This window comes from Spinacia oleracea, chromosome 2, assembly GCF_020520425.1.
Source record: "Spinacia oleracea cultivar Varoflay chromosome 2, BTI_SOV_V1, whole genome shotgun sequence".
NCBI classification, from domain to species: domain Eukaryota; kingdom Viridiplantae; phylum Streptophyta; class Magnoliopsida; order Caryophyllales; family Amaranthaceae; genus Spinacia; species Spinacia oleracea.
The window spans coordinates 80,825,922-80,841,278 of record NC_079488.1 but is presented as its reverse complement, the minus strand read 5'-3'; the positions used below and the strand labels follow the sequence as shown (position 1 = coordinate 80,841,278).

The window sequence follows — 15,357 nt, the reverse complement described above, 5'->3', positions numbered from 1 at the left end:
GTCGAACCCCATTAGCTACGAAATAATTGTGAGAGGCTCAAGCGTAGACCTACGTAATTCTGCTGGTTAACTTGAGATATTTACGTGTTGATTTAGTAGTGTATTTCTTTTTTACTCGCTAAAAAATTGAGTAATACTCCGTACATTTTTTCATATTATTCCTATTTTATCCTCTTCGAAACCTGGATTACATATTGAAAAATTAATTAAAAATATTAGGCGAATTTGGGGGTCTCGGGCAATTAAGTTAGAATGCAACATAGGCGTCTTTTGGACCCTATTAGGAATATGGTTGTGGTGGATGATGGGAGTATATTTGCTTCAAAATTTGAATCCATAGACACAATTTATACGTCCTTTCGTTATATGATCCCCAACAAGGCAACAAGGCAACCACAAAAACCTAATGGCTCCACTTATGTGGCATGTCTATAGTTCTCAGCATCAAGTGGGAATATGTTGTGTTTTTGAAAAGTAACTTGTGAAAACTCCAAATGGAAACAATATAAAAAATCCAACCAATTAGTGTGGTTAATTGTCTACTTAAATGTTGATACTTAAAATAAATCGTCAAATCACACACTAGTTATGTATATACTTGTATACGCAAGAAACTCCCTCATTTTTTTGTGAATCATTCAAATTATACACCAGTATGTTGATTGTTGAGATAGTTCTCTAAGAATTTTGACATAATTACATTGAGCTTTTCTATAATCTATGACTCTATGAGGAATTGTTTAAACCACGCACTATTAATTAGTTATGTGTACGTGTATGAGCGACTGTGTGAGTAGCTCCCTCGTTCTTTCATGGGATCATTTAAACCACACACTAGTTGTGTATACTCTTCTTCTTTTACTTGGTTTTGGATTCCATGCACCTTTCTTCTATTATTTTGCATAGTTTAATCAGTGATAAGAACTTATCCTTCAACGGTTTTATATCAAAGTCAAGATGGATGATAGAAGTTTGCTTTAAACTAGTACGATTTAAGTGATAAACAGTTCAACAAGAATAAAGTATGTAATATTAAGTTTGCTTTTCTATTAAGTACTTACTCTTCTTGAGCAGTTGATAGTTTTGTTTTTTGTTTTGCTTTCTTATTTCATGTATTTTTATCCTATGTCCATAAAAAAGTACTTATATTATCAGTACATTTTGTGGAATTTCTCCTTTCATCATGGCCAAAAGACCAAAGTATTCCAATGAAAATATTGTCACTAGTGGATTCGGGGCTATGAGTTGAATTGAACTACTCCCTCCGTCAGATGACTACTTCCTGTGTCTCTTAATACTCGACCTGTTTTGACTTTTTGCACTATTCACATAATTCACTTTGACCCTATTTTATTTCTAGAATATGAAAACAAATATTAGTATATAATATATTGTTGGCTTCATCTTAATATATATTTTCATAAGTTTTTATAATATGTAGTTAAAGAAATTGGTGGTCAAAGTTATGAATTGGAAAACGTGTTCGGTCAAAACAGATCGAGTATTAAGGGACGGAAGAAGTACTAATTTTCTTGGTTAAATTTCTTAAAGGTGATTCTCAAGATTTGAATATCCAGAGTTAAGATCAAACTACGTCAATCGGGTAATATGTAAGTGTATGGTTTTGACCAAAAAAAAGTTTTATGAAAACATAACACTAAAACCTGTTTTATTCACTCTGTTTTCACTTATTTCAGGATTGCTTACAAATAAGTTCAGATAAGTGTTGATAAATAAAAAATGAATGCATCTCAAGTTGACAAAATTGTCGATCATGTCTAGTCTAGTTGATACCTTTTTTTCATTGCAAGTTGTTAATGAAAATGTCGTTTCTAATATATTTGTCGTTTTTTTCAACAACACGTAGGTGTTGAGATTATGTTGGAATCACTTGCAGCATAGATTTTTAAAAGGTTAAATTGTTTTAAGTTCTACATGGTTAGAACTTAGAACTCGTGTAATTTTTTGGGTGCACCCTTAATCTTAACCACTAAGTCGTATGAAAGCAACAAGTAATTGCATTAATGAATGATTAAAGAGTAATTGAATACGAACGTATAGTTGAGATTATTTTAGGATAACGCGTAGTTGAGATGTTTTGAAAGTGGTGTGGCTTTAGGGATGTCAATGGGGCGGGGCGGATGCGGATGTATGTCCCTCCATCCCCATCCCCACCTAAAATTTTCATCCCCATCCCCGCCCCATCACCCATGGCGGGTACAAAATTCATCCCCATCCCCGCCCCAACGGGTATAAACTAAAATCCATCCCCGCCCCACCACCCAACTGGGTATCCATCCCCGTCTTATCCCCGCCCATACCCACGCCAATATCCGCCTAATTTTTCTTATTAAGCAAACATTTTCCATATGTACGAAATAATGAAAGTTAACTTTAGAAAAAAAAACCTTACGACTAAAGAGACACATATAATCGAAAAAATACCCGTCATAACAAAAAAAATCTAAACAAAAAACTTAAAATTCTCACCTAAATTCATTATATCACCTAAACATGCACATAAATACAAACTCACCCCATCGCCCATGGCGGGTATGAAGCGGGGCGAGTGGGGAAGGGGCGGGGCGGGCGGGGATGGGGCGGGTTCAACACAAAATCCACACCCGCCCCATCACCCATGGCGGGTCCAATTTCTATACCCATCCCCGCCCCATCACCCGCCAAACCTACCTCCATCCCCGCCTACTTGGGGCGGATGCGGGGCGGGTCTCCCACGAAACCCGCCCCACTGACATCCCTATGTGGCTTCGACCATACTATGGACTATGGGGATCGTTTTGGACGTTTTTACAAAGTTTACCCTCATAGGCTCTTGTCTGCTAGGCAAAAAAGAACGAAAGCAACAGGAGATTGAAGTGGAGAGGAGGAGAGAGAAAGAGAGTGAAGGTGCGCCAAAAGGGGAACCCCCAACCCCATGTACAGAATAACTTCCTTATCAGTCTTCTCTTTTCTCTTCTCCCTCTCTCTTTCTCTCTCCTCTTCACCCTCACCAACAGCAAAAACAACAAAGAAATTCAATTGAATTCAGTTTAATTGAATTGAAAAACACCAAGCAAGATGCCTAGACCAGGGCCAAGACCATATGAGTGCGTTCGGAGAGCTTGGCACAGCGATAGGCACCAACCCATCAGAGGTTCAATCATTCAACAAGTTTTCAGGTTTCTGGGTATTTCTTAATTTTTTGAAAAAATCATTTCAATTTTTGTGTTTCTTTTGTGTTCATTTTTTGAAATGCCCACCATGTGTTTGTTCAGAGTCGTCACTGAATCTCATAGTTCCATCACTAGAAAGAACAGAGAATGGCAGGAGAAGCTCCCTCGTGTTGTGTTAAAAGCTGAGGAAATTATGTACTCTAAAGCTAATTCTGAGGTACTATTTTGGGGTTTTTGAATTCTGGGTTTTTAGCATTTGTTGGTGTTTTGCTTGTTTTTGAGCTTATTGGGTGTACATTGTTTGATTGATTAGGCTGAGTATGTGGATCCTGTGACGCTTTGGGAGCGCCTTAATGATGCTATTGATACTATAATTAGAAGGGATGAGAGTGCTGAAACTGGTCAATTTCTTCAGCCATGTATTGAAGGTACCTGTGTTTTTTTGTTTGTTTTGGTTAATAGATGGTACTTGTTGGATCTCAAGTTCATGGAAAAGAATTGAATTTTGTGCTTTTTTCGCGCTTGTTAGGTTGTACATTGTAATGGGTTTTGAAAATTTTGAAGTGATTTCTGTTGTCAATTTCATTTCATTGTTGCAAATCATGCAAAATATGGGGTTAGGTTTTAGCTGAAGGGTCATTTTTCTTCTTCTCATATTTGGCAGTATGTTATTATAGGCTTGTCAGAGTGCCCAATTCATTATGTGATGAGGTGTGTATGGATAGCAGATTAGCAGTAAGCAAAGATTAATCCTTCCCCATGTAATTATGTTGTTCAGCTGCCCTTGTTCTGGGATGTCATCCGGTTAGAGCGTCACGTAGCCAGCGGAACAGTAATCCGAGAAGTTATCTCAACCCAAGGTTCCAAGAACCTGCTCCGGCAGCTACAGCTGTTCCTGATGAAACTAACTATCACAGACCAACCCCTCAACCACCAAATCTCTCTGGCAGTCCGTTGATCTTTTCGAGGTCAACAATGGGTAACCAAGCTAGTACATCTTCACTTTCTAGCAGTCAAATGGCGCCCAATACTAGTTACATTGCTACTCACCCTAACCCCTACTCTCAACCCAACTTTCGTAGACCTATGCCTTCGGTGGCTATTGAATCAAACTCCTCGCTGAACTTTGGTTCTGTTTATCCATTGTATTATGGTAGTAATATTCAGAATGCAGACCCCCAGTTTGGGTTCCGGTCACCTCAAAGCTCAAATCCTGGGAATGTAATTATTGGCAGACCAGTGGGTTGGCATGGAATGCAACCTCCCTGTTTTTCCAGCACGAGGAATCTACTACCTGGTGGAAATGCGAAAATTGCAGCAGACAAGCACGTGCAAGAAAAATTAGTTGACAGCCGTGGAAAGGCTGCTGAAATGGACTGCGATTTATCTTTACGATTAGGTCCTTCCAACACAGGTACAAGCTATGTTACTCCGACACTTCTTCTCGCGGTGGGTGTCGGTGTCGACACGACCCGACCCGCGACACGACACTCGACACGTGTCCGGGAAGGTGTCGACACCGGTGTCGAAAAAGGGTCTGTAATGAAGTGTCGGAATCGGGAAGATAAAAGAAAAGGAGTAAGAAAATTCAAATTTTGTCACGAAATCGAAACCCTACCTCTATCAATTGAAGGTCAAAGAACGCGAGAGAAGTGAAATATTGTTAGGGCTTTTGATGTAGAGGAAATAACGAATTGAATGCACTCTTCAATTTTGATTTTTATTGAAATTAACTTCTTCACGATAGCCATGGCTATGGCTGCCGCGTTCCTTTCCTTCCCGTCATTCTTTTCTTGGTGGACTGACTGGTGCATCTTTTCCTTTTGTTTTCTTTTTAACCTTTTTTTAATAAATTAGGGTTGTGGGGAGTGGGAACAAACCCATGTGCGTGATTTTGGTTTTCTGCAGCTTTTTCATTTTTTTTTTTTTAATAAATTAGGGATCTTGAAAGTGGGAACATACCCACGTGACTTATTCTGGTTTTCTTTCTAAATAAACTCACGTGCCTGAATAATATGTACCCCTCCGATTTGATTTCTTTTCTTGATTTATTTATGTTTCGAAACCTTTAAACTTCTGAGTATTTATTATCTTTGATAAATTTCTGTTTGCATTTGGATATTTTGAGTAAATTTTATTGATATTTTAATCTTTAACTTTTTTTAACAAGCTTTTTTTTAAAAAATAAAGTGTCGCTTTTTATTACCCGACACTTTGTGTAGGAGACGTGTCCAAAAAACAAGTCAAGGCACTCCTTTGACCGTGTCGGAGTGTCTGCAAATATTTGAATCGGAGTGTCAGATACTCCGACACCTTGTCGGACACGACACCGACACTCGTGTCTGAGTAACATAGGGTACAAGCGTGGACTATGTGACCAATGGTGGTGGTTCAAGTACTCAAAAAGAGATCAGCAAGTATTCTGAGCCATGTGCTAAGAATCTTGAGCTTTGTTTCTTCCCTAGGCACAGTGGTAATGATCCCTCTGAATCCGGTGACAACAGAGTGGGACAAGAGGGTCAGGCTCTGGACAGAAATGCAATCCTGAGAAAGCGTAATGCCCCAGATCATCTTGAGTTGGAGGATGGGCGTGCTCAATGGCTTCCAGAGCTCCAACCTAACCAGTTTCATGGTCAATATAGATGGCCAGGTTTGTAACACATTCTTTGGATGGCTGAAATGCAATGAGAATTTTATGTATCAATGCAATGTCTATTCTTGTCTTGCCCCTGATGCTAACCTTTCCATAATACTGGTAGGTTGCTAGTACAAAATTTGCAAGTTAGCCTTCAAATTTTGAAAAAATACTTTTACGAGTAGCTTAACAGGGACTCAGTATTACAAAATTTGGCCGATTAACCAAGTGGAGACTGTTCCATAAAAATGTTATTACCTAGATCTTATCTGTTCCATAAAAATGTTATTACCTAGATCTTATCTGTATGAAATTGAACAATATGTATGTTTATGTGCTGTCACTAACTAACCAATAAAACAAATGAGACTAAACAAAATCATGTATTGGCTAAAATGATAAAGGGAAACCATTTATTGACAAATGAGGATCTCAGGTTCGAAGGGGCATGAAATTACATAATATGGCAACTTTCAGTCCATTGATAATTGTGCTTCATATATTATATTACATACTGTGTAAAGGGATCATATATGTTGCGTATTTTCAACCAATATTGGCAGTTCTAGTGAAAATTAATCGACAGATCTGTAGGTTTCAGCTATCAATTTGTTTTTCAGTTAACCCAAAATTACACTTATTTTGAGTGAAAGTATCTCCATTGGCCTCCCATAAGGAAACTCTTTCAGGTTAGATGGTACTATGATGTAGCAAAGTAATAGCTTGAAACAATTTCATAGATTTTTTTTTTAGCTTGTTGAAGAGCTCTTCATTTCAGGCTAAATTAAAATTTGCAATGGCAAGAATGCATTTATCTCTTGTGTTCTTGTGAGTTGTTCTTAAGGTTTGTTGTTAAATTGTGGTAGGAGGTAGCTCGAATAATTTTAATCCGAACAAGAGGTAGCAAAGAATGATTAAGCAATACCTTTTAGAGGGGTGAAGACTTTGAAACATGATCAGGGGGGAAATTTCTGTCAAAGGAGAATGAATTCACAAATTGTGAACTTCTCAGTTGGTATTGGTCTCTTCCTTCTGCACGGATAAAGTTTAAAATGTGATGAAGAACCCACAGTTCTTGCACGTTTGCAGAAACCGTTTCACAAGTGAAACAAGTGTTCCCTTGAACCTACGGAGATAAGCAACGAGGTCAATATCCTTTGAAGTTGTACTTTTAATTAAACTTTTAATTATGCTATTCCCCTCAAGCAGTTGTATATTTGCTGTCTCGATTGCAGGTGATTGGTGCTATTATTGTAGGATGTGAAGACATTGTTGGTAGCTAAAGCTATATTCCTGAACAAGTGGTTGTGCAATATTAAGAGAAGCGACACTAATGCTTGCGTTCAGTGGTAACTTTGCTGGTTGTTTGCTCAGTCCATCCTTGGATTTTTGCTCCGTTCATCCAGCCCCTCTAATCACCTCCCTATGGTCCTACCCTGGCCCCTGCAAAGAGGAAAACAGAAACAGAAAAGGGGGTCTGCATAGAGAGAAAATACTACAGTAAGTTTACTGTTTACATCTAGGGTTTGTGAAGTAAACGGAAGCCGAAAGGATGCATTCGACGGGTACTGCTCTCGGCACTGGTTCTGCTTTTACTATATTATATTCCTCGGACGATTTGGATGATAGTTAATAAACTGATTATGGTCTTAGCATTCCTTTTTTATGCATTTGCTCTCAGTGGTACCCTTGTTGTTGCAACTGCAGCTCTTGGGGATCTGCTATGGAGTTCAGACAGCAATAATGATCCCATTGGTACGTGCTCTTCTTTTCTCAGGAATGCTTGCCTGTCATTTTATGACATTGAAGCCAATAAACAACGAGTATCAATCTGCATTTTAAGCTTACATTCTTAATTCTTTGTTCTTGGTGGATTTTGTGGTTTGGGATCCTTATTAAGCGTAGTACTACTAAGAATCAGACCAATATATCAAATGCTATATGTTGGAGGTTCTTTCCATGCACATCAAATATCAGATCATTCCATTATGATTCTACGAGAATTCTTCTGATACCCAGAAGCAAGGATTTTATTTGCCCTGGTATTTCGGCTGATTGGTGGCGGATATGGCCCTAGAAGGCTTGTCCTTGTAAGTTGTTAGTGATTTTGCAATTGGATAAGATGTTATGGTCTTCTTCCAAATGATATTATGTACTATAACTCTATAAGTAATTTATGTACTCATTTTAAAAGTGAAAACAAGCAAATGTCCTACTATTTCACATTCTTTTTTTTGTAAGAGGTAGGCATATCAGTTTCATCTTTAACATGATCATGTTCCCTTTAGCAAGTCATTTTCTTTATGTTCATTTTTATTAAAATTGACTTAATGACTTTTGTTGTACCATCACCACCAAAAGATACAATTATAGTATAATCTAAATATTAATTTTGAATGAAAACTAAACTATAGTTATTGACAATTATCATCAATAGAGGTTATAGATATTCTTCTAATATATTAAAATTAACTAGCATTTGGACCCGTGCAATACACGGGAACATTTGTAAAGTTATACGAATTTGCATTAGTCAAAATACAATAAGTTTAGTTATTATGATCTTTTAAATTATTTATGAGCATCCGTAAATTTTTGCCTAGTGTAAGACACGGATATATAAATACATAGAACCACATTTTGTATATGTTAAGATGATTACTAAATTAATCTAACAACATTTAGAAGGAACCATCAATGATGATGATAACGTAACATATAATATAAGGTCAATAGCAAAACAACCATTAATAAAATAATCATAATAAATTGACGAAAATTCAAACTTAATTAGCCTTTGAAAAAGAGAATGGACACATAAAGTACAATGCACATACCTCTGAAAATGTAGATTATATAGATTTGATTGTGTAAGTGATACTCCGTATAACAAAAAAAAAATGATTGTTAGTCAATTTATAAGGAGTGCATGGAACATGAAAGGTTGATGAAGAAGATGTTTAGTTTCTTATGATTTATTTTTAGTTAACAATTTAAAAAGACTATTAACTTGTAAGTACTAATGTTTATTGCTATGTATGGTACTAATAACAATTTAAGTTAGCTCATTAAGTTTTGATTATTTTTTTTTTTTTTTATGGGAAGTCTTTTGGGTTTTCCTTCTTCTAATACAAGTACACATTAACATTGATGTCTTTTGAGTTTTCTCTATTTTAATTAACAAAAAAAGAAGAGATTGATGAGGTGATGAGTTGATGAGTTGATGACACATGTCTCATTATCATCTATGATTTTAGTTTTTATAGACTAGGTATAGATGATAGATAGATATGTTATTATCCAGTTCAGTGTCTTTATTTATTTTATTTTTTAAAAGTTAAACCACTAAGGGTAACGTATATAAAATATTTTCACCCCTGTTCATCATCCATGTCAAAAATAAAGTCATTTGTATCCATCATTAACTTCGATATCATATCCATCTAATACTCCACACACCATCTACCCTTGTACTCGATCACTAAACACCCACCCACACAATCTACTTTATTCAGTTAGAGATGAGTTCGAGGGGACGGGTGCAGAAGATTGATCCCTCCATAACCGTGCTTGCTTACCTTGGCCCCATCCCCGCCACCCACGATAGGTGTGGTACCCATCCTCATCTCAAACTCAATCTCAATCTCAATCCAACCCTCGCGGGGTAAAAAATAAAACTCAATCCCACTCCATCACCGACCCGAGAATCCACACTCGACTCAAGCTCAACCCTATTCCGACAATATATTTTTTATTTTATTTTTGGTATGAATATGAATATGGACTCTGAAATTCTATGTAGTACTCCTATTTTCTTGTTTTTGAATGTCCAACAACAAAGCTCTATAATTAGAGAGTGACACTTGTCCGCTCCAAATCAATGCACAATTCAATTTTAATATCAATCAATATCCAATTAAAATCAATCTACTTTATTGAGTAATAATGGACATGTATACATTAATAGATTATTAAAATTACAAATATAAATATGGACTTTGAAATTCAACACTCTTATTTCTTAATTTTTGAATGTCTAGCAACAAAGCAATGCAATTTTTTCCCTCTATGCTATTTTGAATTAATTGAATTATTTTCATAATAGGGGATTCAAATATTCTTCAAGATATGAATAAGTCATATCCTGATTCATTCTTTGACCTTTTTTATATACCAATTGATGTTATACAAATAATAATGATTCAATTCATAATTTCCTATATTTTTTTTTAACTTGCAACATAGTCCCACAATACACAACTTACGAAGGAGATAAAGAAGAAAAATACCAATATAAACATAGATTAAAATCTGAATCACATAATATACTCTCCTTATACTTCCTCTGTTTCTGAAAGTTCTTTGCGATTTGGAATACATGTCCAAAATATGAAAAGTTTGACCATAAATTCTCACTATTATATACTACCTCCGTTCCTAAATGTTCTTTACGCTTTCCGTTTAAGTCCGTTCCTGAAAGTTCTTTACACTTATGCTTTATTCCATTTTTAGAATACAACTTTTACCATTATACCCTCTTATCTTATTATTTTATTCATCCACTTATCATTTTTGTTGGCCCACTTATATAATTTATGATTATTAACCCTTCACCTATTATTAACCCAATAATTAAGAATGTTAACCCTTCCCACCAATTTAACACCTCTGATCTAATTTTTGTCTCTCTCCTCTCTCGTAACTTCCAGAAACCTCATTCAAATTCTGGGGTTTTTTTTGAATCAGTTGCTTTCTCTCTCTCTCGAACTCCAAAGAACAACCTTCTTGCCGTTTTCATTTTCTCCTCTCTTCAACCAGATCCACCCTCTTTCCAGACTTCAAACCACAAAATTTCACCATTTTCATCCTCAATTCAAACCAGAAACGTGATTTTGGCTCCTCCTTGATGATGAATTTTTTTAATTTTCTTCATCTTCTCTTAAAATTAGAATTAGGGTTTCTCTTCAAATCTTCTCTCCTTTCTCGTGAATTTGGGGAAGAATTAGTCTTAGATTTAAGGTTTTTCTGATTAATCTCTCGCATCACTCATGATTTTAGGGGGAAATTAGATTTAGGGTTCTGCATGTTAGGATCCCGGTCAATTTGCGAGATAATCGGGTTCGGTAATTGGGGATCTTCATGATTTTGGGGGAAAGTTCAAGGGTTTTTGGGTTTTTTTTTTTGAATTTGAGCGAAAATAAGTTCTAGGGTTTTGTGATTTGGGGATTTTGTGTATTTTGGTGAAAAACAATTCTAGGGTTTGTGATTTGTGGATTTTCGTCAATTTGGGAGGAAAATTATCGTGAATTTGGGGAAATAAATTCTAGGGCTCTTCGTGAATTTGGGGAAATCAATTCTAGGGTTCTTCGTGAATTCGGGGAAATCAATTCTAGGGTTTGTGAAGTTGGGGAAATCAATTCTAGGGTTCTTCGTGAATTTGGGGAAATCAATTCTAGGGTTTGTGAAGTTGGGGAAATCAATTCTTCATGGATCCCTGTTTACAGAAATTATTTACAGAAATTTCACTGTTTACAATTTTGCACAATCCCGCCTAAATGGGTTTGTGGTGGGGTCTGTATTTTGTTTGGTGGTGGGGTTGTAATCTTGGCAGTTTTCCCTCCCAAATTAGTAGTAGTAATGCACAATTAATAAATTGCCACTTTCTCACTTAAACTACATGTCACTTTCAGCCACTTGCACAAAACTACCCCACTTGCTTTTTCTTAATTCACGCGTATACAGTAACCGTCAACAACAATCAGGAACGGAGGTAGTACATCAAAACGTTACATATAACATCTTGTTAGATTGGTCTCGGTATGTATTTTCAGAATATCAATTTTTTATAATTTTTCCGCATACGAAATTGGATATATTAGTAGTTAAATATTGCATTGGAGTCCGTGCAAATAGTAACTGTAAATAAACTTTCTGAAACGGAGGTAGTATATGTTTAGGTTTTAATTAAATTGTTTATTTACCTATTATATCCTCTTTAAACCGGGGCTTTGTTTGGTTGATAGATACGGAGTAGTATATTGAATTGGATCTTCTCATTTGAGATATATTGTTCATCTATCTATTTTTATGCGGTGTAACAAAAAAAAACATACAAAAACATATTTCAGCTATTCATACAATAATATATATATTAATAGTGAAATATATATATATATATATATATATATATATATATATATATATATATATATATATATATATATATATATATTTCACTATTAATATACGTCGTAGTACACATTTTGTTCAATTTTTATTTTTCTTATATAGATAAGAGATTATACACGTTTTCCATAATATTGTACTACAAGATAAAATATTTTTGGAACAAATGCAATATTTTATGTCAAATCTATTACTATATACTAAAAGAGACACCAGGAATGACACGTGTCAATTCCTGGTGTAAAATTTTCCCCCCAAAAACCATTTCCTAAAAAAAAAATTCTACTTTATTCTTTTTTATTTTCTTTCCTTTTTCTTTATAAATGTTTATATATGGAAAAAATTATAAGATTATGTAATATGCATGACATTATTAGACAATTTTGGTAACATTTTAGTCAAATCTTCATATCAATAGCAGAAAATATTTTTACTCAATATTTTGGTCAAATTAGCATATTAACCATATCAAATATTTTGGTCAAATCATCATATTAAACATTGAAAATATATACTTCGTATAATACTTAGTAGGACGGGCAATGTATATTATAAGATAAAATGATAAAATGAGTAGTTTCGAGATTTATTAATTACGCAATAGATGTAAGGGGTAAATATTTCATATAAAAAAGATGATTAAATAATAATTTTCAAATATCCGTGCATGCACGGGATTTAATCTAGTATTGTTTAAATTTATTACTGGAAGTTGTTGCCATTCATATAGATACTCGTTAGTTTGTACTCCCTATTAGTAATATTCCAATATTCAGCTCCACATGCATTAATTTCCTATCTTCTACATAATAGTATAGTGTATAGATATAGACTGATTTAGGCCCTGTTCTTTAGAGCTGAACTGAACTGAACTGAACTGAATTGAACTGAACTGACTTGAACTGAACTGAATGCTCATGAACTGAACTGAACTGAACTGAACAGAATATATTACCGAAATAAATAATAAATAATAAATAATAAATAATAAATAATAAATAATAGATAATAGATAATAGATAATAGATAATAGATAATAGATAATAGATAATAGATCATAGATAATAGATCATAGATCATAAATAATAGATCATAAATAATAAATAATAAATAATAAATAATAAATAATAGATCATAAATAATAAATAATAAATAATAAATAATAGATCATAAATAATAGATAATAAATAATAAATAATAAATAATAAATAATAAATAATAAATAATAAATAATAAATAATAAATAATAAATAATAAATAATAAATAATAAATAATAAATAATAAATAATAAATAATAAATAATAAATAATAAATAATAAATAATAAATAATAATAATAAATAATAAATAATAAATAATAATAATAAATAATAAATAATAAATAATAAATAATAAATAATAAATAATAAATAATAAATAATAAATAATATAATAATAATAATAATAATAATAATAATAATAATAAATAATAAATAATAATAATAAATAATAATAATAAATAATAAATAATAAATAATAAATAATAAATAATAAATAATAAATAATAAATAATAACTAATAAATAATAAATAAATAATAATATAATAATAAATAATAAATAATAAATAATAAATAATAAATAATAAATAATAAATAATAAATAATAAATAATAAATAATAAATAATAAATAATAAATAATAATAATAAATAATAAATAATAAATAATAAATAATAATAATAAATAATAATAATAAATAATAAATAATAAATAATAAATAATAAATAAATAATAAATAATAAATAATAAATAATAAATAATAAATATAAATAATAAATAATAAATAATAAATAATAAATAATAAATAATAATAATAAATAATAAATAATAAATAATAAATAATAAATAATAAATAATAAATAATAAATAATAATATGTTAAATAATAACTAAATAATAATTATTAATTAATAACTAAATAACAACTAATAATCCGTAACTAATTAATAAATAATATTAATAAATAATTAGTTATAAATAATAATAATAATAATAACTAATATAATAATTATTAGTAATAAGTAATAATTAGTTATCATTATTTAGTTATTATTAATAATAAGTAATTTAATAAGTAATATAAATATAAATATAAATAATAATTAATATAATAATATAATAATATAAATATAAATAATAATATAACTAATATTAATAATAATAATATAATTATAATAATAATAATTATTATTATTATTAAATTAAATTGAATTAAATTAAACTGAACTGAACTTAATGCTCCTGAACTGAACTGAACTGAACTGAATGCTCCTGAACTGAACTGAACTGAACAGAATGCTTCTGAACTGAACTAAACTGAACTGAACTAAACTGAACTGAACTGCCAACTAAGTCCTGAAACTGAAATTAAGCCAAAAAAAACAGGGCCTTATACTCGTGCCTTTTATTTTTGTCTGTTTATAAGTACTTGATCTTTTATTGCATATTAATTCAAAAAGAAAAAAGTATGCATAATATAAGAGAAATAAAAACAATTTCATGTCACCCTTGGTTGATTGGATTCATTACCACCTGCCTACCTAGATGACTCGTACACCCTAATACATATCGATCTTACCCATCAGTCCATCACACCAATCTTTTTTATTACCCACCCAAATAATCATCTTTATAGTTAATACCTTAATTTCACTAAAATATGTATCTAGTCTATCAATCTATTTCTAAATATATAACATGAATTATTATTATTATTATTATTATTATTATTATTATTATTATTAGTATTATTATTATTATTATTATTATATCATTGTTATTGTTATTATTATTATTATTATTATTATTATTATTATTATTATTATTATTATTATTATTATTATTATTATAACGTTACAAGCTTAACAAGCTATAAAGATCAAGTGAACTACAAGAAGTTGGAGGGGAGCCGAGATACAATCTGGGCCCCCACTCCTCTAGCTATGGCGAACCCGATCCTGCTGAAAATGTGGGCAGCTGCCCGTGCCCCAATGTCCTGAGCCCTGGAGTACGTCTGAACCCGCTTCAGCAAAGAAACAGCCCCTTTCTCTAATTCCCCAAAAGAAGAGAAGGAAAAAGGAAAGAAACCGTAACCCAAAGCCCTACAACGTGCCGCATACTTATCCTGCTTCCGCTGAGCTGCAACCGCCACAACCCGACCCGGAATGAAGCCTGACAACCCAGATTGCGTCATAGGGGAAGACCCAGTCAAGTCAACACACACATCTAGACCGCCATCCCATGAGTAAAGCAATATATCTGCAGGACGAAGAGCTCCATCGCTCTCACTAGTCAGCCCAACATCAACCTCCTTGCGAGCATAAATC

The 15,357-nt window shown here is 32.6% G+C and overlaps 1 protein-coding gene across 1 annotated transcript; it reads left to right on the top strand.

Annotated features, from left to right (window-relative positions):
• The first annotated feature begins 2,840 nt into the window (after positions 1–2,840).
• LOC110789832 (uncharacterized) lies at positions 2,841–8,036 on the top strand. The gene is made up of 7 exons (XM_056837122.1): positions 2,841–3,179; positions 3,276–3,390; positions 3,487–3,601; positions 3,952–4,595; positions 5,538–5,823; positions 6,675–6,954; positions 7,044–8,036. Exons 1-6 carry the CDS (start codon positions 3,079–3,081, stop codon positions 6,710–6,712), a joined length of 1,299 nt encoding a protein of 432 aa, XP_056693100.1. The 5' UTR covers positions 2,841–3,078; the 3' UTR covers positions 6,713–6,954; positions 7,044–8,036.
• The last annotated feature ends 7,321 nt before the right edge of the window (positions 8,037–15,357 follow it).

Coding starts and splice junctions, on each gene's coding strand:
- LOC110789832 (XM_056837122.1), top strand. CDS start 3,079: ATGCCTAGACCAGGGCCAAGACCATATGAGTGCGTTCGGAGAGCTTGG. Junction 3,391..3,486: donor ACTCTAAAGCTAATTCTGAG/GTACTATTTTGG, acceptor TTGATTGATTAG/GCTGAGTATGTGGATCCTGT. Junction 4,596..5,537: donor CTTCCAACACAGGTACAAGC/TATGTTACTCCG, acceptor TAGGGTACAAGC/GTGGACTATGTGACCAATGG.